At 41.0% G+C, this 23,216-nt stretch overlaps 1 protein-coding gene across 3 annotated transcripts in view; it reads right to left on the bottom strand.

Annotated features, from left to right (window-relative positions):
- Nucleotides 1-23,216, bottom strand: part of LOC141984847 (dermatan-sulfate epimerase-like) — a 308,715-nt gene that overhangs the window by 8,694 nt on the left and 276,805 nt on the right. For 2 of the 3 annotated variants that reach the window (XM_074948285.1, XM_074948282.1), the window contains 2 exons: nucleotides 9,420-9,673; nucleotides 6,410-6,649 (listed from right to left, as the gene is read on the bottom strand). In XM_074948285.1, the coding sequence (XP_074804386.1) occupies nucleotides 6,410-6,649; nucleotides 9,420-9,673 (494 nt within the window). Of the gene's footprint in view, nucleotides 1-6,409; nucleotides 6,650-9,419; nucleotides 9,674-19,869; nucleotides 20,108-23,216 lie in introns of those variants that run through there. The other variant, XM_074948283.1, reaches the window with a different exon arrangement.

The following is a 23,216-nucleotide window of genomic DNA, read 5'->3' as shown; positions in this document are numbered from 1 at the left end:
CCTTTGTCTAAAAAATCTGTTACTTTCTCAAAGAAGGAGATCAGGTTGGTTTGGCACGATCTACCTTTTGTAAAACCATGTTGTATTTTGTCCCATTTACCATTGACTTCAATGTCCTTAACTACTTTCTCCTTCAAGATTTTTTCCAAGACCTTGCATACTACAGATGTCAAACTAACAGGCCTGTAATTATCCGATCACTTTTTTTTCCTTTCTTAAAAATAGGAGCTATGTTAGCAATTTAATCTCTCACAAAGGATAGTATTCAGTTTAAAGATTTTCTTTTTTTTATGTCAATCCATGCCCTTTAAAGTAACTACAGCTCACAGAGGCTCCTCAAGGTAAAATGAAACCTATGCCCTGAAAAAACTAAAACAAGCGTGCTTTGTTGTTTAAGTATCTTTCTGAAGCAGATGCCTCAGGTATCATGTGGCATCCATGCGACCCATTCTTCTAATGTGGGTGTGTACTGCTATGTGAAAGGTATTCTCGCCTTCTGGGTGGTGTTCAGAATACACGGCCAAATCTTTAGCTGATGTAAATCAGCAAAGCTCCACCGACTGTATCAGAACTATGCCCATTTATGACTGCAGAGAACTGGCCCCTAAAATCCATCCAAGTTAGGATTTTGTACTTTCACCCATAGTTTGAGGTTAAACTTGTATTCTATGGCAGGCTGAACTGATGTGGACACAGAAAGAACCAATGTAAAGAGCCCAACTGGAACAAAAATCTTTTCTGAAGGTTGACAAAGTTTGGTTACATTTTTTACCATTAATTTTCATATTTACATCTCTGCACTTTGATTCCAGCTGGGACTTCAAAACAAAAGTATGGTTTGCAGCCTGATCAGAGGAGAAAGTACAAGAAAGTTTGGAACTGTGCTGCCTCTTATAAGATTTCCAGCCTAATTTTGCTAACTCAAGAAGTTACAATTACTCAGAAACAGTTCAGAGCAGGAACAGAATTTTGGACTACTTATCCAGTCTGAGGCAAACCTCAAACTTTTCATGTTCTCCCCACATTACTATATTTCCCATTTCCCCCTTTTAAATCTTTCCTCAGTTCACACTCCAATAGCTGCTTTGAAAAATACTTCACAAGTACTTCATCTTATGTCTCCTCATATCCAAGTTGTTTAAATGTCATGACTTGTCCGTTCCCAGAACATCTAAAATAGATGACCCTTCCTTTCCACCCATGTAGCTAAAATGCATGTCCATTCCTTAGTTCTGTCTCAATTTCATTACTGTAATTCCATTCTCATTTAATTCTTCTGCTGGCTTCCACTCACCTTCCATGTTAAACTCGAGCATCTCATTCTCTGTGCAACTCTGTGCCTACCTAAGTCTGTGCTCTTAATCCTCTCTCATTTTGCTCTATCCAAGATATTCATTTCACCCCTACTTTTGTATCCTTCTCCCATTCTTGCCCTCATGCTCCCCCACCCCCACCCCCGCAGCACCTTATTTCTGCAACGTCTTCCTTTTGCAGTTTGCAGGGCTCCAACTCTCCCCATTTAAATCCCTTAAAACGCTCTTCATGAAACCTCCCAATGTTATTGCACCTATGTGAATGATGCTGTCACATACCTATCAAAATACAACAACTCATTGCTATAGTCGAAGATAGAGCCTTCCTCTGCGTCACCAAGAATATATGTCTTTTAGATTGGAAACTCCTTAGGGAAGGGACCCTGTCTCCTCCATTTCATACAGCAGTAAACACAGAAATTAACAGTAACTAAAAGAGGAGGTAGCATGGCCTAGTGCACAGAGCGGATTGAGACTCAGGAGACCTGGGTTCCACTCCCAGCTCTGCCACTAATTTATGGGGTGACCTTGGGCATAGAATCATAGAATATCAGGGTTGGAAGGGACCTCAGGAGGTCATATAGTCCAATCCCCTGCTCAAAGCAGGACCAATCCCCAACTAAATCATCCCAGCCAAGGCTTTGTCAAGCCTGACCTTAAAAACTTCTAAGGAAGGAGATTCTACCACCTCCCTAGGTAACACATTCCAGTGTTTCACCACACTCCTAGTGAAAAAGTTTTTCCTAATATCCAACCTAAACCTCCCCCACTGCAACTTGAGACCATTACTCCTTGTTCTGTCATCTGCTACCACAGAGAACAGTCTAGATCCATCCTCTTTGGAACCCCCTTTCAGGTAGTTGAAAGCAGCTATCAAATCCCCCCTCACTCTTCTCTCCCAGGTCCCTCAGCCTCTCCTCATAAGTCATGTGTTCCAGTCCCCTAATCATTTTTGTTGCCCTCCGCTGGACTCTCTCCAATTTTTCCACATCCTTCTTGTAGTGTGGGGCCCAAAACTGGACAGCGTACTCCAGATAAGGCCTCACCAATGTCGAATAGAGGGGAACGATCACGTTCCTCGATCTGCTGGCTATGCCTCTAGTTATACATCCCAAAATGCCATTGGCCTTCTTGGCAACAAGGGCACACTGCTGACTCATATCCAGCTTCTCGTCCACTGTAACCCCTAGGTCCTTTTCTGCAGAATTGCTGCCGAGCCATTCGGTCCCTAGTCTGTAGTGATGCATGGGATTCTTCCATCCTAAGTGCAGGACTCTGCACTTGTCCTCGTTGAACCTCATCAGATTTCTTTTGGCCCAATCCTCTAATTTGTCTAGGTCCCTCTGTATCCTATCCCTACCCTCCCGCGTATCTACCTCTCCTCCCAGTTTAGTGTCATCTGCAAACTTGCTGAGAGTGCAATCCACACCATCCTCCAGATCATTTATGAAGATATTGAACAAAACTGGCCCCAGGACCAACCCTTGGGGCACTCCACTTGATACCGGCTGCCAACTAGACATGGAGCCATTGATCACTACCCGTTGAGCCTGACAATCTAGCCAACTTTCTATCCACCTTATAGTCCATTCATCCAGCCCATACTTCTTTAACTTGCTGGCAAGAATACTGTGGGAGACAGTGTCAAAAGCTTTGCTAAAGTCAAGGAACAACACGTCCACTGCTTTCCACTCATCCACAGAGCCAGTTATCTCGTCACAGAAGGCAATTAGATTAGTCAGGCATGACTTGCCCTTGGTAAATCCATGCTGACTGTTCCGGATCAATTTCCTCTCCTCTAAGTGCTTCAGAATTGATTCCTTGAGGACCTGCTCCATGATTTTTCCAGGGACTTAGGTGAGGCTGACTGGCCTGTAGTTCCCAGGATTCTCCTTCTTCCCTTTTTTAAAGATGGGCACTACATTAGCCTTTTTCCAGTCGTCCGGGACTTCCCCCAATCGCCATGAGTTTTCAAAGATAATGGCCAATGGCTCTGCAATCACATCCGCCAACTCCTTTAGCACTCTCGGATGCAACGCATCCGGCCCCATGGACTTGTCCTCGTCCAGCTTTTCTAAATAGTCCCGAACCACTTCTTTCTCCACAGAGGGCTGGTCACCTCCTCCCCATGCTGTGCTGCCCAGCGCAGTAGTCTGGGAGCTGACCTTGTTTGTGAAGACAGAGGCAAAAAAAGCATTGAGTACATTAGCTTTTTCCACATCCTCTGTCACTAGGTTGCCTGCATCATTCAGTAAGGGGCCCACACTTTCCTCGACTTTCTTCTTGTTGCTAACATACCTGAAGAAACCCTTCTTGTTACTCTTAACATCTCTTGCTAGCTGCAACTCCAGGTGTGATTTGGCCTTCCTGATTTCACTCCTGCGTGCCCGAGCAATATTTTTATACTCTTCCCTGGTCATTTGTCCAATCTTCCACTTCTTGTAAGCTTCTTTTTTTGTGTTTAAGATCAGCAAGGATTTCACTGTTAAGCCAAGCTCGTCGCCTGCCATATTTACTATTCTTTCTACACATCGGGATGGTTTGTTCCTGTAACCTCAATAAGGATTCTTTAAAATACAGCCAGCTCTCCTGGACTCCTTTCCCCCTCATGTTATTCTCCCAGGAGATCCTGCCCATCAGTTCCCTGACGGAGTCAAAGTCTGCTTTTCTGAAGTCCAGGGTCTGTATTCTGCTGCTCTCCTTTCTTCCCTGTGTCAGAATCCTGAACTCGACCATCTCATGGTCACTGCCTCCCAGGTTCCCATCCACTTTTGCTTCCCCTACTAATTCTTCCTGGTTTGTGAGCAGCAGGTCAAGAAGAGCTCTGCCCCTAGTTGGTTCCTCCAGCACTTGCACCAGGAAATTGTCCCCTACACTTTCCAAAAACTTCCTGGATTGTCTGTGCACCGCTGTATTGCTCTCCCAGCAGATATCAGGGTGATTGAAGTCTCCCATGAGAACCAGGGCCTGCGATCTAGTAACTTCCGTGAGTTGCTGGAAGAAAGCCTCATCCACCTCATCCCCCTGGTCTGGTGGTCTATAGCAGACTCCCACCACGACATCACCCTTGTTGCTCACACTTCTAAACTTAATCCAGAGACTCTCAGGTTTTTCTGCAGTTTCATACTTGAGCTCTGAGCAGTCATACTGCTCCCTTACATACAATGCAACTCCCCCACCTTTTCTGCCCTGCCTGTCCTTCCTGAACAGTTTATATCCATTCATGACAGTACTCCAGTCCTGTGAGTTATCCCACCAAGTCTCTGTTATTCCAATCACATCATAATTCCTTGACTGTGCCAGGACTTCCAGTTCTCCCTGCTTGTTTCCCAGGCTTCTTGCATTTGTGTATAGGCACTTGAGATAACTCGCTGATCGTCCCTCTTTCTCAGTATGAGGCAGGAGCCCTCCCCTCTCGCGTGCTCCTGCTCGTGCTTCCTCCCGGTATCCCACTTCCCCACTTACCTCAGGGCTTTGGTCTCCTTCCCCCGGTGAACCTAGTTTAAAGCCCTCCTCACTAGGTTAGCCAGCCTGCTTCCGAAGATGCTCTTCCCTCTCTTCGTTCGGTGGAGCCCGTCTCTGCCTAGCACTCCTCCTTCTTGGAACACCATCCCATGGTCAAAGAATCCAAAGCCTTCTCTCCGACACCACCTGCGTAGCCATTCTTTGACTTCCACGATTCGACGGTCTCTACCTGGGCCTTTTCCTTCCACGGGGAAGATGGATGAGAACACCACTTGCACCTCAAACTCCTTTATCCTTCTTCCCATGTCGCTTTGCATCTCTGTTCCTCACTAAAATGGGAATAATGCTACTGACCTTCCTTTGCAAAGCTCTTTGATATCTACTAAATTAAAAGCTAGTAACTATTACTTATTATTTATTGAACGTAGTCATTGCCCACTGTGCTGTATGAAACAGAAGAAGACATGACCTACTCAAAGGATATTATAAGTCCCGTATTTTGGATGTTAAATAGCAATACAATTTATCACTAGAATACATGGAATACCTTAAAGACAGAAACCCATGGTCATACTATGTATACCAGATAATATATACACTGAACAGAAAACAAAGAACTTGATAGAGCATAGGAAGCAAATAATGTATGATTTAATAGAGATACAGAAGATAGTTACTCTTTTGCCCATCAGTCCTAATAATTTTCTTCTCCTGATACTTTCCCACAGAAAAATAAACTTCTCTTTCATGTATCTGAGGGACATCTCTCCTCATTTAACCTTTCCAAAATTTCAGCCAGCACGGGTAGCTTTCCTTTCCACTACCTAACTCCGATAGTAGTTCTATGCCACAATGACACAAGCTGAAATGCAGGCCCTTCACTGGTGCCTAAATAGTTATTTTTCTGTATAATCTTAGGCACTCACATTGGAACAATTTGGCCCATGTCTCCTTGGACTGCACTGAGAACCCTACCAATAGAGCTAGTTAATATTTTTCACATGAAAAATATTTTAATCAAAATTGCTTTTTCTTTAAATGAAACTTCTTGGGGAAAACTGATGTTATGAAACCTTTAAATTTTTGTGAAAATGCCTACAACATTTTTATCAGTATTTTTATGCAAACTATCAATTTTTTCCATTCCAAAAAACCCTCTGTTTTCACTGCGATGATTTTTGGTAAGAGAAAAATTTCAGTAACAATTTTGAAAATGATTCTGACAGAATTCCAAGAAAAAATATCAAGACAAAATTCACACACGCAAAAAAACAAAACAGAAAATGAATCCATATCAAAGACAGAAGCAACTTTGAAATGTTAAACTTTTTCGTAAAAACATTTTCTTATTTTTTGACCAATTCTAAGGGCCAGCACTTAATAGACAACAATAGTGTCATTTTCATGCAGGTATATAAAAACATGCAGAATGCTGCACTATTTGAGCTATACAGAATTGTACTTTTAACTGTTCCGATGAAGTGAGCTGTAGCTCACGAAAGCTTATGCTCAAATAAATTTGTTAGTCTCTAAGGTGCCACAAGTACTCCTTTTCTTTTTACTTTAACTGTGAAACTTGTAATTGATTTAGAAATTAGCAGATGTCCCCTTCATCAATCCAAGCTACCTACCTGGCAGGACAGTTCTATACATAAATGCAAAGTGCTCTTTAAGCCACGGGTGATTGAAGTGGTTGATGTCAAAATGCCTTTGGACAAGAAACATATACTGAAAGAGAGATCTGGTGGTGTAGCTGCCATAAGCCACTCCTTCATAGAGGGATCCATCTGTAACTTCTCGCAGCAGGACTATAGACTTTTCCATGATTGACAGCACTTGCTTAGTCCACAAGTATGCTTCCTGAAGATAGCCTGAAAGAGGAAGATGTGGATAAAGCTGACAACTTCATAACATACTATGCCTCCAGGATATGATTTTTTTAAAACAGGGGTGCTCCAAAGTATGACCTCTGAAGTCCTAAAATATGACCTAAGCCTGCCATCTCCTTGCAGTTGTAGGGTGAGAAGAAAACTGATTGCATGCGGATTTTAATTTCCGATGAACAAAGGAGTTCAAGCTTAACTTAGTGAAGAAAATCTGCCAACACCTAATTGTTATTAACCAGGGACCACAAATAAAGGAAGCACACCTTGTACTTTCAAAGAAAGATGTCCCTATTATGCTCAATACACTCACATAGTGAGAATCATCTCTTGCCACATGGGATCATGCATTTGAAATTAAAACAAAATGCAAACAAATCCATGATCTCCACCAGAGGGCTCCAATAATGGAATTATCCAAGTCATTTATTTTTTAGCAATATGGTTGCCACAAGTGAAACATTCACAAAACGCACACACTGATGGGTGGGTGCTTAATAGATACAAATGACAATTAACAATAAGAATATTGAATCAAGAAGTTTAAACTTAAAGTGCAATTAAATATTACATAGTAAAAGAGGGTCCATACTATGTACATTTTTAGAATACTGTACTATCTAAACATGTACAAAATTTCTTCTGAAGAAAAGATTATCAGAGGTCTTACCATTCTGGTCCCTTTTGGCTTGTTCAACAAGTGGGGAGAAATTGAAGGAAGCCCCCACACAGTGCCATCTGCCCGTCAGCTAGCCAAAATGTGCACCCAGGCACAAATATTGAGAGACTAGTAGTGGCAGCAGCAGAGCAAGGTATGTGGACGTGGCGCAGAGATCAGCTGATGCAGGCAGCTGGCACATACTATACCATGCTAAAAGGTACATTAGTGACTGCTCTGTGAGAACTCCCTTCAATGATCTTAGAGACATTGTGCCACCCTAACACACATAATGCCTCCATTATAGTGATGAACACCACCCTTACTATGGGCCGTGACATAAAAGCCACAATAAATATTTTGGTTGTTAATACTTTAGCAATTCTATTGTGTACCCTTACTGTTGATCTAAAATATCACACTAGGGAGAATTATTGTCTCATGGTTTAGCAGTGGCAGTACATTTATCATCCTGAAACATACCGTAGGTAGCTATTACTTGGTTTACAGCTATTCCATCCCACCAATCTATTACACATCAATGTGTAATAAGGAACAAGTAGCCTATTTACTACCATCTCTAGCCGAATGTGAAAATGGTATTAATTAGCGTTTTCCTTTAGAGAACATTATGTACCAGCCTATTGATTATCCAAATATTTTTCAAAACAACCTGAGTTCTTATTTTAATTCAGAAGATCATAATTTACTGACTACTTAGACTGCACCTGGAACTGGGCTCAATTATCAGCTCTGCCGCAATCATCAAGTGTGACCTTGGGCAAGCCACTTAATCTCTCTGTGCGGCAATCCCTCCTGTCTATACAATGGAGATAATAATGCTTCCTTTGTCTATTTTGTCTATTAGGACTGTAAACTGGAGCAGGGCTCAACACAAGGTGTTTGTACAATGCCTAGCACAATGGGATCTTGATCTTAATTGAGGCCTCTAGATGTGACTGTAGTACTCCTTACATCTGGTATGTTATTCATATTGTGTAAAGTCATAATATTAAAATAAATTAGTTATATATAATTATATGTTTTACCTCACCTATTTGTTTGCTCTATCATATGCTAAAAGAGAAATACATTTTTAAACAGCATTGTACTGCTGGAAAGACAATCTAAAACTATGCTGCAATATTATAATACAATTTATTTTTTACTTTTTGGAAATTTACAGATATAAACTATAGAAATCAAAATTCTCCCTGAATGCTGATTTTAGTCACTATCAAGGACAGATTTATTCTGCTAATTTTAACTCAAAAGTAATATTTGTTTCATGTTACCAATTCCTAAAAGAATTGGAAGTTGCTAAAAGTAGATTAAGGTAGCCACAGGCTCACAACAAGTGTTCAACCCAAACTGCAAATTCTGATAGATTCATGATGCCAACCTTGTTGGATGCAAACCATAGTTTCTGCTCTTTACTCTCAGAGAAAGCGGGGACCACTCTCAGCTACCCAAAAGGGGAAAGATTAGATTATGAGGAACGGGTGAACATTTAGGGATCCTACCTAGAAAAAGCCAACTTCCAGACTCCATATGTCTGGAAAAACGCCTTAGGTATATTACTATTGCTATTTACTATTGTAGGGAGGGTAAGGTACCCTAATCAGTGATCAGTTGCAGGCACAGTACAAGCGCTTAACAAAAAGATGGCTCCCACCCCAAGGAGTTTCTAGGCTATGCACTTGGTCTGCCTTAGAAAGACTTGAAGAGCCTACACTTAGATGCTTGGGGTGGTCACATTATGTACAATTGTTTAATACCTACAAGTGTTGATATGACAATTATTGATCTTCACCTTTACAACAGTCTGTACAATTTATACCTTGTGTAACTGATTATATATATAATATGACAACCAGCAGAGTTATACGTGTAATCAACAATAAAAAAGAGATGCTGAATATAGCTGTGCTTTAGCGGATATATACACTTGCACATCTTTACACATGGCTGAATTCGAGGTTGAGTGCTAACACGTACAACATAGAATACATACTTGTATCAGTTCCTGAGCCTTTATTCATAATGTATAAACATGACTGACACACTTTAAAAAGAATGTCCCTATTGATTGGTGCATACCTTGATTCATCAGAACCAGGCTTCCTGCCAGCAGGGCCATGCAGTTGGTAGGCTGATGGTTATGTAGGTACTGGAAACCCCATCCACGCCTGTATGATGTTTCATACATATATCCTGAGGCATTGGCAATCACTTCAAGAAATCTTTCCTGTTCAGTCTTGCTAAGGTAGTTGTGTAAGAAGTCATAAGCAGTGGCAAAAGCAACCAAAGAGTGAGCAAGAGGGACCTCATCCCATGGAGCATCCTTCACTAACCTGTCAAAGAAGAAAGAGGTCAATTAATAAATTGAGTTCCAAAGATTTTTCACCAGGCTTTGATGAGTAAGTGACTCAATATCTTTGAAATTAGGTACCTAATGAAAAGAGTTCAACAGCCTTCCAACAGGAAACAACCTAGCTAGTTTTAAAATAAAGCTTGATAAATTTATGAATGGGGTTTTATAGGACAGGGTTGCCTGAAATACCAGGGGACTGGACTTAATAACACAGATGGTCCTATGATGTATGTTCTGAACACAGAGAACATGCTATCTATTAACTCTCTGTGGAACATTTCATTGGTTTCTAAATAGATACAGAAGTCATCCTTAAAAACTCACCAGTTATGTTAGATTAATAAATTCCTTTTCCATAGATTCCATATCTTTACCTCAGTAGCTGCAATATTCTAGCTTTTGCTTCAGGAGTAGATATGTGGAAAATTAGATAATATTACATATATTGAGGTAATATCCATTCATCTGAAGTAAAACTAGTAAATTTCAAGGATGACCTCTAATCTGAAAGTAATAACATAAACTTAATATTCTTCTCAATGTTTGTTACAATCTTTTATTTTTAAGTGAATTTAATGCTGGTGAAAAGTATCTGCGTGGCGGCCTTGGAGTCTGGAGTCTTCTATGGTAGCACAGTATATTTTTCCAAACCAAGTATTACATGGGCAGCAACAGTGCAAACTCCACGACACTGACCTGCTGTGATGGGGAATACAAACCCCACACTGGAGAGGAAGGAATTAAGAGCTTCTCTGGGCTCAGGTGGCCCCATCTTGCTGCACCTGCAAAGCCTGCAGATGTTGGAGGATAGGATTGTCAGGCATCCGGTTTTCGACAGGAATGCCTGGTCAAAAAGGGACCCTGGTGGCTCCAGTCAGCACCGCTGACTGGACTGTTAAAAGTCCAGTCAGTGGCGCAGTGGGGCTAAGGCAGCCAGGCTCCCTGCCTGCCCTAGCTATGCATGGCTCCCGGAAGTGGCCAGCATGTCCCTGCGGCCCCTAGGTGCAGGGGTAGCCGGGAGGCTCCATCTGCTGCCCTCACCCTGAGCACTGGCTCCGCAGCTCCCATTAGCCAGGAACCGCGGCCAATGAGAGCTGCAGAGGCAGGGCCTGAGGGCGTGGACAGTGTGCAGAGCCACCTGTCCGCACCTCTGTCTAGGGGCCACAGAGACATATCGGCTGCTTCCAGGAGCAGCCTGAGGTAAGTGCCACCTGAAGCCCACATCCCAACCCCCTGCCCCAGCCCTGAGCCCCTTCCTGCATCCTAACTCCCTCTAGGAGCCTGCACCCCGCATCCCCTCCTGCATTCCAAACCCCTTGGCCCCATCCCCCTCCCCCCAGCCTGGAGCCCCCTCTCCTGCATCCCACACCCCTCATCCTCAGCCCCACCCCAGAGCCTGCACCCCCAGCCGGAGCCCTGACTCCCTTCCACACCCCAACCCCTTGCCCCAGCCCGGTGAAAATGAGCGAGTGAACGAGGGTGGGGAGAGTGAGGGAGGGAGGAAGGGAGGGGGGATGGAGTGAGTGGGGCCGGGGCCTTGGAGAAGGGGCGTGGCCTTGGGGAAAGCATGGGGCAGCGGCAATCAGAAAGTTGGCAACCCTACTGGAGGAGGAGATTAAAGAGGGAAGCAAAGTAGCTCACTAGCAGGCAGACAGTGCAAGTGAGCTGACTTGCACTCTCAGCTCCTGGGAAGGAATTCCACAGGAACTCTTGCTGCCTGAGGCCTGGCTATGGTGGCCTAACCAAGCCTGCAAAAAGACCAATGATTCTCTGAGGGTCAGGAACTTTATCTTTATGTTCAATCCTTTACTTTACCCTATGGGAAGAGAGGGGACTAGTAGGAAATGATCCAGAGAAAGAGCTGCACAACACCCCATGGTGCAGGACTTAACTGCCTATCATTGGGCTCTAATTTGGAGCCTGGTGGAGGATGTGGGCCTGGGCTCCCTGACCACACCCTAAAGAGGGATAATTGCAGGAATCTACCCCTCGATGGGGAACTTAGTTGGGGGAAGACCCTGAAGATAGAAAGTTCTGAACCACAAGACCCTGAGCCAAGGGGGAAACCCTGAATCCTTCATTTGGTCCTGAAGACCTACCCATTATTGGACTCTTTTTTTATACACCCCGAAAGGGGTGGACTGAAAATGTGACCTGGCTGAATGGCTGAGTCACTGAAAGGACGGATCACTGCAGGGTGGAGCCACAGTGGAAAAGGGGAATGCCTGGGAGGAAGTCAACCTGCCACACACCTGCCTGACCACTAAGCAGCACTGGCAGTGAGTGTTCCCCTTCACACCTGCCAATATTCCTTATCCTTGACCTAGAGGGGCCACTTCCAGAAGTCTCCATGCTCAATCAGTTCTTGGACTCTCTGTTAAGACTGCCAAGAAGAGTGCCAACTATGAATGAGGTTTTTGCAATATGGATACCTTGTCCACCAGGAAGTAGATTCAGACCACTATTGTATTTTATGTAGGCCATCAAACAGCCATGGAATTGAGCTATGCCAGAGTAAGGAAGGGAGACTTTGGCCTATAAATATGAAAGCAAATTTACACATTTAGAATAATCAAAAATACAAAATTCAAACAAATACACGAAATACCTGGAATAAAATGCTATTATTCAAAAATCTGATAGACAATATTTGCTTGCGTGAACAACAATAATTGTGCTAAGCCTAACAAAGGAGCAAATCTGAACAGGGAAAAATTTGCAGAGCAAAGGATTCTCATAATCAATAGGATCATGTACATTTCAGACTTGTTTTGCAGATCAGAGTTTGAAGGAATATATCCTGAATATCAATACTTGGTATGAGAAATAAGCAACTGCTTGCACAGCTTTCAGTTCTCTTTAACCTCTACTCATGCTTTCTATTACATGTTTTTTATTTATAAAAATACATTTTGAACACTGATGGGGCGGCAGGGGGATGAGTGGGGAGGAAGCAGGGGGTGAAACCTGGCTCCTCTGCAGCTAATGGGAGTTTTATCATTGACTTGCGGGGCCCAGGATTTCAACCTAAACTTTTATAAATAGCAGACTAAACAGTTATGCTAGAGTTCTGATGGAATATGATTAAAGAAGACTATACACTCATTCATTTATCAATACTGTGGAGTCACTAAGAACATAAAAGCTACCATAGGGGGTCAGACCATGGTCCAATTTGCCCAGTATCCTGTCTCCAACAGCACCCTGTATCAGAGCTTCAGAGGGATTGTACAAAACAGGGCAATTATGGAGTGTTCCACTCTTCCACTCCTGGCTTCTGGCAGTCAGAGGTTTAGGGTTGACCCAGAGCATGGGGTTGCATCCCTGATCATCTTGGCTAACAGCCATTGATGGACCTGTCCTCCATGAACCTATCCAGTCCTTTTTTGAATGAAATTATGCGTTTGGCCATCAAAACATCTCATGACAATGAGCTCCACAGGATAACTGTGCATTGTGTGGAAAAAGTACTTCCTCTTGCTTTTTATTAAATCTACTGCCTATTAATTTCATTGGGGGGTAACCCCGATTTTTTGTATGGTGTAAAAGTGTAAATAACACTTCTCTTTTCATTTTTTCCACACACATAATTTTATAGACCTCTATCATGTCCCTCCTTTAGTCATCTCTTTTCTAAGATGAACAGCCCTAATCTTTTAAATCTCTCTTCATATGAAAACCACTCCACACCCTTGATCATCTCTGTTGCCCTTCTCTGAACCTTTTCCAGTTCCACTATATCTGTTTTGAGATGGGGCGACCAGAACTGGACACAGTATTCAAGGTGTGAGCACAGCATGGATTTATATAATGGAATTATATCCTGTCTTATTTTCTATCCCTTTCCTAAAATATAAAGATAGACAACTAAAGGTGTGGTGAAGCTGACTATCTTTAAGACGCTGCCTTTACTATTATCCTTTCCCAAATCCCTACATGTACATTCTGTTCCGCAACAACTTCTGTCATTTTCTGCCAAATCAAACTCTAAATCTAGTAATCAGGGCTTGTTGCCAGGTGCAACAAAGTTTCTCATTGGAGTCTGCAGTTGTTTGGTGTAGAAGAGCTGTAGCCCTTACAGCCAAAGGCTTTACACATTTTCCCTAGAAACTCATTATTTCCATTTGACAACAGCAAAACATTTCCAGATAAATTAACTGAGACACGAACTGACTTAGGTGAACAAGCCTGCACACATCCAGGGTAGGGTTTTTTTAAAACTGTCTCCTTAGAGCCACAAAACTTGGAAAGTCTGGTTAATCCATTATATGTCAAGTCCAGCTCAGTGACCACATTCCTTACTATTTCTGCTTTTGTATCTTTCTTTTGCACTAAAATGACTCTGAACTATGTGCTCTTATTCATGAAGAGGTTGATTTCTTTGTAGTTAAAATGTTACATTCTGCCTGACTTACAACCCCATGAAATATCATTGACTTCGATGGAATCGCATGATGTACAATTCAGGACAGAATTTAGACCCATTAATTCATTTTGGGTGCAGAATGCTTTTAAGAAAAATTAAACTTACACCAACAAAGCGTGGGAGCTCAGAAGGGAGAGTTCACCCCTGGATTCTTCTCTGTCAAACACAGAAGGTGCCTCATGTGGCTATTAGACATTGTCTGCACTAGAAAATGCTATACCCATTTTCCAGCAATGGGGCACAACTGCATACAAAATCCTAGAGTTTTCACCTCTGTGTCATGAACTGCTAATCAGTGTACAGACCCTTGAACAAGTATTTGGAGACCCCTCATTTTCAAATAATGTTCTTTTGGTTCTCGCTAGACCTTTTCACATTCAAAGCTTAGGTGGTATTCAGGAGGCAGAGGTGCCAGTGTCAGTGCCTTATCCTGGAACAGCTTAAATGTGGCAGGGGCCAACTGGTGAACCACAGTCAATTAACTAGAATGGAACCATTTTAGAGCTAAGTTCAAAGCACAACTTCACTGTAAGTGGAAGCAGCTTTACAAACAATCACAGCCTACATACTGGAATGAATTTAAACAATTTGGCGATCTTTCTCCTTACTTCATCATAAATGGAATAGTTCTGTTAGAGTTCACAGTATCTGGATTCTACTATGGTAATTTTAGGTTAGAATCAACATAAGAAACATAAGAATGGCTCATACTGGGTCAGACCAAAGGTTCATCTAGCCCAGTATCCTGTCTTCCGGCAGTGGCCAATACCAGGTGCCCCAGAGGGAATGAACAGAATAGGTGATCATCAAGTGTTCCAGCTCCTCGCCCATTCCCAGCTTCTGGCAAACAGAGGCTAGGGACACCATCCCTGTCCATCCTGGCTAATAGCCATTGATGAACCTATCCTCCATGAATTTATCTAGTTCTTTTTTGAACCCTGTTATAGTCTTGGCCTTCACAACATCCTCTGGCAAGGAGTTCCACAGGTTGACTGTGCATTGTGTGAAAAAATACTTCCTTTTGTTTGTTTTAAACTTGCTGCCTATTAATTTCATTTGATGACCTCTAGTTCTTGTGTTATGAGGAGGAGTAAATAACACTCCCTTATTTACTTTCTCCACACCAGTCATGATTTTATACACCTCTATATCCCCCCTTAGTTGTCTCTTTTCCAAGTCCCAGTCTTATTAATCTCTCCTCATATGGCAGCCGTTCCATACCCCTAATCATTTTTGTTGCCCTTTTCTGAACCTTTTCCAAGTCCAATATATCTTTTTTGAGATGGGGCAACCACATATGCACGCAGTATTCAAGATGTGGGCATACCATGGATTTATATAGAGGCAATATGATATTTTCTGTCTTATTATCTATCCCTCTCTTAATGATGCTGAACATTCTGTTCGCTTTTTTGACTGCCGCTGCACATTGAGTGGATGTTTTCAGAGAACTTTCACAATGACTCCAACTTTCAGAGAACTTTCAGAGAACTTTCACAATGACTCCAACTTTCAGAGAACTTTCAGAGAACTTTCACAATGACTCCAAGATCTCTTTCTTGAGTGGCAACAGCTAATCTATACCCCATCATTTTATATGTATAGTTGGGATTATTTTTTCAATGTGCATTACTTTGCATCAAGTGTAGAGTACTACTAACTCAAATATTAAAACATTTTGAATGAATGTGAGTTAACTGCAGACATGGATTTAATAAAATAAGGAATTTCAGCTACCCAGGAGAGGGTCAGATTTGCTCCCTTTTCAGTGAATTTAACTTGGCTTTTTGATATATAAAAGTCCTTGCCTTTCTCTGTGTCAGAAACCTCCTCTAGATTCTACAACTGAAGTAGACAACATTGACATAAGTAGTTACATGCCCAAGACAAACTTTACATCAGTAGAATACCTGCCCAAGCTTAAACTAAAGCATTACGCAATACCACTAAATAGTAACCTGCCTGACAACAAGAATGAATCACTAACTTGTCTCCAACAGAAAGTATCAAATCAAAGAGGATCAAACTTAACACACAGCTTTAACAGTCATGGAAAAGAGCCAGTCTCTATACTTATGATGAAGCTTGTACTTCATGGGCCAGATTTTTAGCTGGTAAATCAGCATAGCTCCATTAATGTAAGTAATTTCAATGAAGGTATTCTAATTTACACCACCTGAGGATCTGACCCACAGATTCTAACTTAGAAAGCAAGGTAGAAAAGCAGCACAGGAAATTTAAGCCTGCCCTGATACTCATGAAACTTCAATAAATATGTGACTCACATTAACCAAAACTGAAACCTGAAAAATCTGTTAGCCAGGTGACACATTTCTTAAATGACAGCTGCAACCCCCAGGCCCACTGCCCAGATGGAACACTCAGCTCCTAAAGAAATGCACCAAGGGAGTTGCTGCTGACATACTGTAGAAATGAATGCACAAATATTTGTAATGATATATCTGGAGGTCAGGGTTCATGATGTACTCATTTAAAAGTGAATTTGTATCTCACTTTTTGGGGTGTGTGGGGGAGAAGAGTTACTTATAGTTAGAGACACTTAAAGAAGTTGGCATCCCATTCTAAGTAGTCAACCATAAAAACAGGATAATGGAAGATGGTGATGTCCATTCCAGGTGATTGTGGTGGGCACAGTAGAAGGGTGTTATTTTAAAAGGTTAGCGAATTGCTCCCTGTCATCTCCTGTACCCTTTAATCACGTCATTGCTGTTTCATGTACCTGGCATGGCGAGAGCTACATTGAATATTAACTGGTATATCATCACTGGCAGGTATATCATCCCTTTGAAGTGTCAAGGTTCCAGTGGAACCCTATCATGTCAGAGAATGTCATCACATGTTACTGCCTCACACAAGCTGCAGGAAAAAAATAATCCGAAAGGTGTTATTGGGACTCATGTTGATCCGATTATCATGAGCTATGTGGTGCACATAGGCAGCTCCAAGTGTAGACATAGTTTTAGTGACCTATATAAATGAAGCCAGTTCTTGATGGACAAACATACACATCACAACAACTGGAACCCTTGGAGTAAGTCACAGCAGAGAATATGGTCAACCATTATATGGTTCTGGAAACTGAACTCCCCTCTCACTCCTAGAGCGATTCTTTTAGGTCAGAGAAAGACCAAGTACAGGGTAGGACCGTTACTCAATGTGGAGGGGGAAATAATAACAGAAAATGTGGAAATGGCAGAGGTGCTTAATGATATCTTTGTTTCGGTTTTCACCAAGAAGGTTGGTGGTGATTGGACGTCTAACATAGTGAATGCCAGTGAAAACGATGTAGGATCAGAGGCTAAAATAGGAAAAGAACAAGTTAAAAATTACTCAGACAAACCAGATGTCTTCAAGTCACCAGAATATTCAAGGAGCTGACTGAGGAAATATCTGAGCCATTAGCGATTATCTTTGAAAAGTCATGGGAGACAGGAGAGATTCCAGAAGACTGGAAAAGGGAAAATATAGTGCCCATCTATAAAAAGGGAAATAAGGACAACCTTGGGGAATTATAGACCAGTCATCTTAACTTCTGTACATGGAAGGATAATGGAGCAAATAATTGAACAATCAATTTGCAAACATATAGAAGATAGTAAGGTGATAAGTAACCGTCAGCATGGATTTGTCAAGAACAAACTGTGTCAAACTAACCTGATAGCTTTCTTTGACAGGGTAACATGCCTTGTCGATGGGGGAATGTGATAGACATGGTATATCTTGATTTTAGTAAAGCTTTTGATACTGTCTCGCATGACCTTCTCATAAACAAGTTCAGGAAATGCAACCTAGATGGAGCTACTATAAGGTGGGTGCATAACTGGTTGGAAAACCATTCCCAGAGAGTGTAGTTATCAGTGGTACACAGTCATGCTGGAAGGGCAGAATGAGTGGGGTCTCGCAGGGATCAGTTCTGGGTCTGGTTCTGTTCAATATCTTCATCAATGATCTAGATAATGGCATAGAGAGTACACTTATAAAGTTTGCGGACGATACGAAGCTGGGAGGGGTTGCAAGTGCTTTGGAGGGTAGGATTAAAATTCAAAATGATCTGGACAAACTGGAGAAATGGTCTGAAGTAAATACGATAAAATTCAATAAGGACAAATGCAAAGTACTCCACTTAGGGAGGAACAATAAGTTGCACACATACAAAATGGGAAATGCCTAGGAAGGAGTACTGTGAAAAGGGATCTGGGTGTCATAGGGGACCGTTGCAAAAAAAGTGAACATCATTCTGGGATGTATTAGCAGGAATATTGTAAGCAAGACAGGAGAAGTAATTCTTCCACTCTACTCTGTGATGATTAAGCCTCAACTAGCGTATGGAGTCCAGTTCTGGGAGCCACATTTCAGGAAAGATGAGGACAAATTGGAGAAAGTCTAGAGAAGAGCAACAAAAATGATTAAAGGTCTAGAAAACATGACCTATAAGGGAAAATTGAAAAAATTGGGTTTGTTTAGTTTGGGAAAGAGAAGACTGAGAGGGGATATGATAACAGTTTTCAAGTACATAAAAGGTTGTTACAAGGAGAAGAATTGTTCTTCTTAACCTATGAGGATAGGACAAGAAGCAATGGGCTTAAATTGCAGCAAGGAAGGTTTACGTTGGACATTAGAAAAAAATTCCTGTCAGAGCGATTAACGCTCTGGAATAAATTGCCTATGGAGTTTGTGGAATCTCCATCATTGGAGATTTTTAAGAGCAGGTTAGACAAATACCGGTCAGTAATGGTCTAGATAATACTTAGTCCTGCCATTAGTGCAGGGGACTGGACTAGGTAACCTCTCGAGGGCCTTCCAGTCCTATGATTCTATGATTTGGAAAACACACTGCTGGTTAAGAATGGGGAAAGTTGTAATTACTTGTCTGTGCTGCACCTGTTCTGTAGATAAACCGATTTTGTTTCTTGGGCTGTCAATCTACCATCTAACACTAAAATATTAAAGAAGAAATGTTGGATGTATTTATATCTTCAGAAAGAGGTTAAAAATATTCCTCAGAGGGGATATCCCTGGATAACAGCAACTCTTTCATCTTCTCATGAATAAAAAGTGACAGCAAGCAGGATGAATCACTTAGTGACCATAATCTTACCGAGTATTTGGCTAAACAGAGTCATCCACAGTTTTTGCTTGGGAGAAGGCTTAAAAGAAAAACACAGAAGGAAGAGACAAATCTCTTAGAACTACTCTTGCTGCTCCAGAATCTGCCATGCAATTAGCACTTCCCAAAGAAAGGAGAAGAGACATTTTTTAGAGATGGCAACAGAAGGAAAACATGAAGGAAATCATTCAAACGCTAAAACTTATTCTAAGGATTTACCACTATTATAGTAAACTCTTTGTAAACTTTGGATAAGGCAAGATATGTATCCAAAATATACCAGAGTCCATGCAAGTAGGAAGGAAAGATTACTTGAATTTGTTGAACAGACTCAGGAACAGCTTTCATTCATAGGCCTTAAATGTATCCTTATAAATAAAGGCAAATGAAAAAAATATATACTTATGGTTTACATATGTAAATGATACTGTAGTACAAAAATGCATATCATTTAGAAGAAGCACCTATTGGGAGCTTGCCAAACTTTATAGGAAGAAAGAATTTATAATATTGTTCAATTATCTAACATAAGGTTCTTTATTTTCAGTTTATAACAAATCTTTGTTGCATTATTTTAAACAATGAGAAGTTGACACAATCAACTTTTTGATTTGGCTCCTACCTGAAGGGAAATACTGACAATCTTATACAAGTAGTATTGCTTGAGGCAACTTGCTTCTTAGATGCTTTTCAAGATTCTGGACTGGTGCAAGATGGCATCTATTTTGGATTTGACACCTTCTAGGAGTCAATAAAACATCAGGTAAAAAGTTAGAGCCCATTCCTGCAATCCCCTTGTGAGTACTGACATAAATGGGACCATTGGTTAATTCCATGCAGCACAATTTAATTAACTAGGTTCCGTGGGAGTAAACTGAAGGTGGCTCTTTAAGGGAAGTAGTGAAGATGGATTCCATATCCACTTAAAACATTAGAGGAAGTTTTAGATAGGCATAACTTAATTAGAATATGGGTAGGACACTGGCGTTAATATTCTTACTCTTGTGAAAAGTCCCATGAGATCTTAAGCGACCATGAGTAGTCAAGAAGATCTCTGCTTCATTTCTTCACGGCATTTCCAGTGCCCATAATGGTGCCTTAAATTTACTCAAGGACAAAGTGTGCCAACTAATGTATTACCAAACACTACTTCCTCTTTATTAGGCTACCAACTTTTTTTCATATTTAGTTGGCTTCTGTTCTATTAAGCCACCATTTCTCTTTTCAGAAACTGTTTTCTTTAGTCTCTCCATCATTTTCTCTAATCTCTAGTGAGGCCAAAATTTAGCAGCACTAAGAAATATTAGCAGAGAAAAAGTAGATTAAAAACAACTCCTAACCTGAATTGCTATGGAATTATTTTATACCCTTCAAACATTTTGATGCATTTGCTCTAATTTAGAAAAACCCATTCTTTCACATTCATATACAGCTCTCTCATTGATGTAACTAGTTAAGGCACTATCAAGAGGAAACTTTTAGAAAAGATTGACTGAACAATCTGCATGCAGTGCACTTCTGTTTTTGAAACTAGAGCTTCACAAGATAGTATGAGACTATCTTATTGTCAACATCATTCTTCTGAAAACTAAGACAAAACATAATGGGTATTATCTAGACATTGTGATGTCTCTAGAAGTTCCCAAGGACTTGTGTGACTTGGGAGGTATCTGAGGAATGCTCTGACAGTACAAGAAGGGAAAGGGGGACAGGGTAAGAAAGAAGGGTTGGACCTGGGTTATATAAGAGAATACCAAACTAAAAAAAAAAACTATCTGCGTTTGCATTAATCCCTGAATTATTAATTTTCACAGGCATTCCAAAATCCATTGAAGTATATGAAAAGATACCTATTTATTTTTATAGGCTTCAGATCAGGCCTCTAAGAAATTACCCTTGTCATGTTAATACGCCCAATGTAAAACTGAATAGGGACATAACAATAAATCCCCCAAATTTGGCTGATCTTAAATATTTCTATATCCTGGTAGCAAGTGTCCTTTGGTGTTTAATTTAAAGAAATCACATTCCATAACTAAAGGAGTAAATCTTGCAAAGTGCTGAATACCTTTAACTCTCAATGTAGACAATGTGGTGTGAGAATTTTCAGCACCTCTCAGAGGGTGCTCAGTAGTTTGCTGGAGTGGCTTCTGAGAAAATAAAGAAGATCTACAAAAATTGCCCATCACTATTTCTGTGGGTCCTGGAAAAAAAGATGTGCCCATGCTCCTTTTCCTAGTTCTGCTGCAGCAGTCACAAGCCATTCCCAGAGGTGTTATTGATGGTGCTAGTACACAAAAGAGGAAGGAAGTACTCACAGCCATGTTCACTTCTGCTCACTTCAAAACGTGGCGGGTGGGAAATCAGCATTGGCCATATGTAAAGGGCAAAATTATTAAGGAAAGTTGTATTTAAGTTTTCCAGAGCATGTTTCAGAACAATAGAGAATTTGTTTATAATGTAGCTCTTGGAGTGTGTGTGTAGGGGGGCACTCTGACCATTCTTTTTTGGAACTGTGAGCATCCTCCATTCCCCTCTCATTCGTCTTCCTCCATTGCCATTAAAACCACTTTCAAAAACACCCTCTTCTCCTTCTATATCTACACATGCAGGGAGATTCCAGATTTTTGTCTTTCATTAGAAAAACGATTGTTTGGAAATTGTGGTTCTAATTAGTATCCATCATAATCCTTCTGTATTCATATGTTATAAAGCTTGTTTTACTCGTGCTGAATGCCATAACAAGGTACAGTGCCTTGCAGAAACAGATATTATATATATTTTATTATTTCAACAGACTTTCTGGTACTTTGCAGGAAATGTTTATACCAGACACACCACAAAATGAGCTGTACTGTAAACTCTCAATATCAATTTAACCATTCTTTCTTAGTAAGCCAAGCTGAGCTTCCTGTTGCAAAGATATGAAGAAACACTTTGGCCTCATGATAAAATTTACTTTTAAAAAAACCTCCAGATTCTCTTTTTTTTGGATTTTTTTAAAAATTAAGAAATGGACTGGCCAAATGCTTGCTGTATCCTCCATGCCTCTCTTACAGAAGTTTCCATGACACAATCTTATGAACAAAAACCCAGTTGACCATTATTTGAATATATCTGATGGCAGTTACTTATGAGTCCAGGAGATAGTCCAGCTGTGAGACCTCGAGAAACTGGTCATGGTGCAATCTCCTTTCAGCATATGTGAATTCTGTACTGAACAGTACCTGGACATTGATGGAAAGAGTGTGGTGGGCTCCCTAACTTTGAACAAGGTATCCCAAAAGGCTAACGGGTTGTGGGTTAACAAGGGATGAGATTTACAACACCATAATCTCTTGTTAGTCATTACTTCATTCACTACTGTTTCGCTGGAAAGTTCGCATTTGCTTGACTACAGTTCTTTCACATATAAGGCCCATCGAGTAAGACTTATCTTCAGATTGTACTCCCTGCTAAGCAAAGTGATGGCGAAACGTTTGCATTAACAAAGTGGCCTGTGGACAGTGAAAAAAATATTTTGACCTCTGCCACACAGATTTTGCCTTTCAGAATGGCCAATCTCACTGTAATAAGAACAGAGAACGTGTGAAAGTAAAAGGCATTGGATTGCACAGTTTTAAGGTTGGCTGGGTTAAAAAGAAATGCTTTAAAAGTTCTTTATCCAAAATGTAAAACCTGATGAGACTCTTATGTCTACATGATGTGGGTCTCTAATTACATCACTCATTTCTGGAAAAGGCTTAGCAAGCATATGGAAATAATCGTTATTACATATCCCATCAGCCAAAAATGCACATTTGCTAGGGAAAATTCTCGAAGCTAATGACATATAAAATGCCAGGGAGCTAATCTATAACCTCCATAATTATCCTCTTTTCTTTAAGAAGCTCCCCAAACAACATACTATGGTTTAAATAAAAGGACAAACTTTTCCTGAGATTTCAGACAAATTTCACGTGTCAAATC

Source organism: Natator depressus, chromosome 3 (assembly GCF_965152275.1).
Source record: "Natator depressus isolate rNatDep1 chromosome 3, rNatDep2.hap1, whole genome shotgun sequence".
Classification (NCBI taxonomy): Eukaryota; Metazoa; Chordata; order Testudines; family Cheloniidae; genus Natator; species Natator depressus.
Note: the sequence above shows the minus strand (reverse complement) of the source record. Positions and strands in the feature narration are given on the sequence as shown.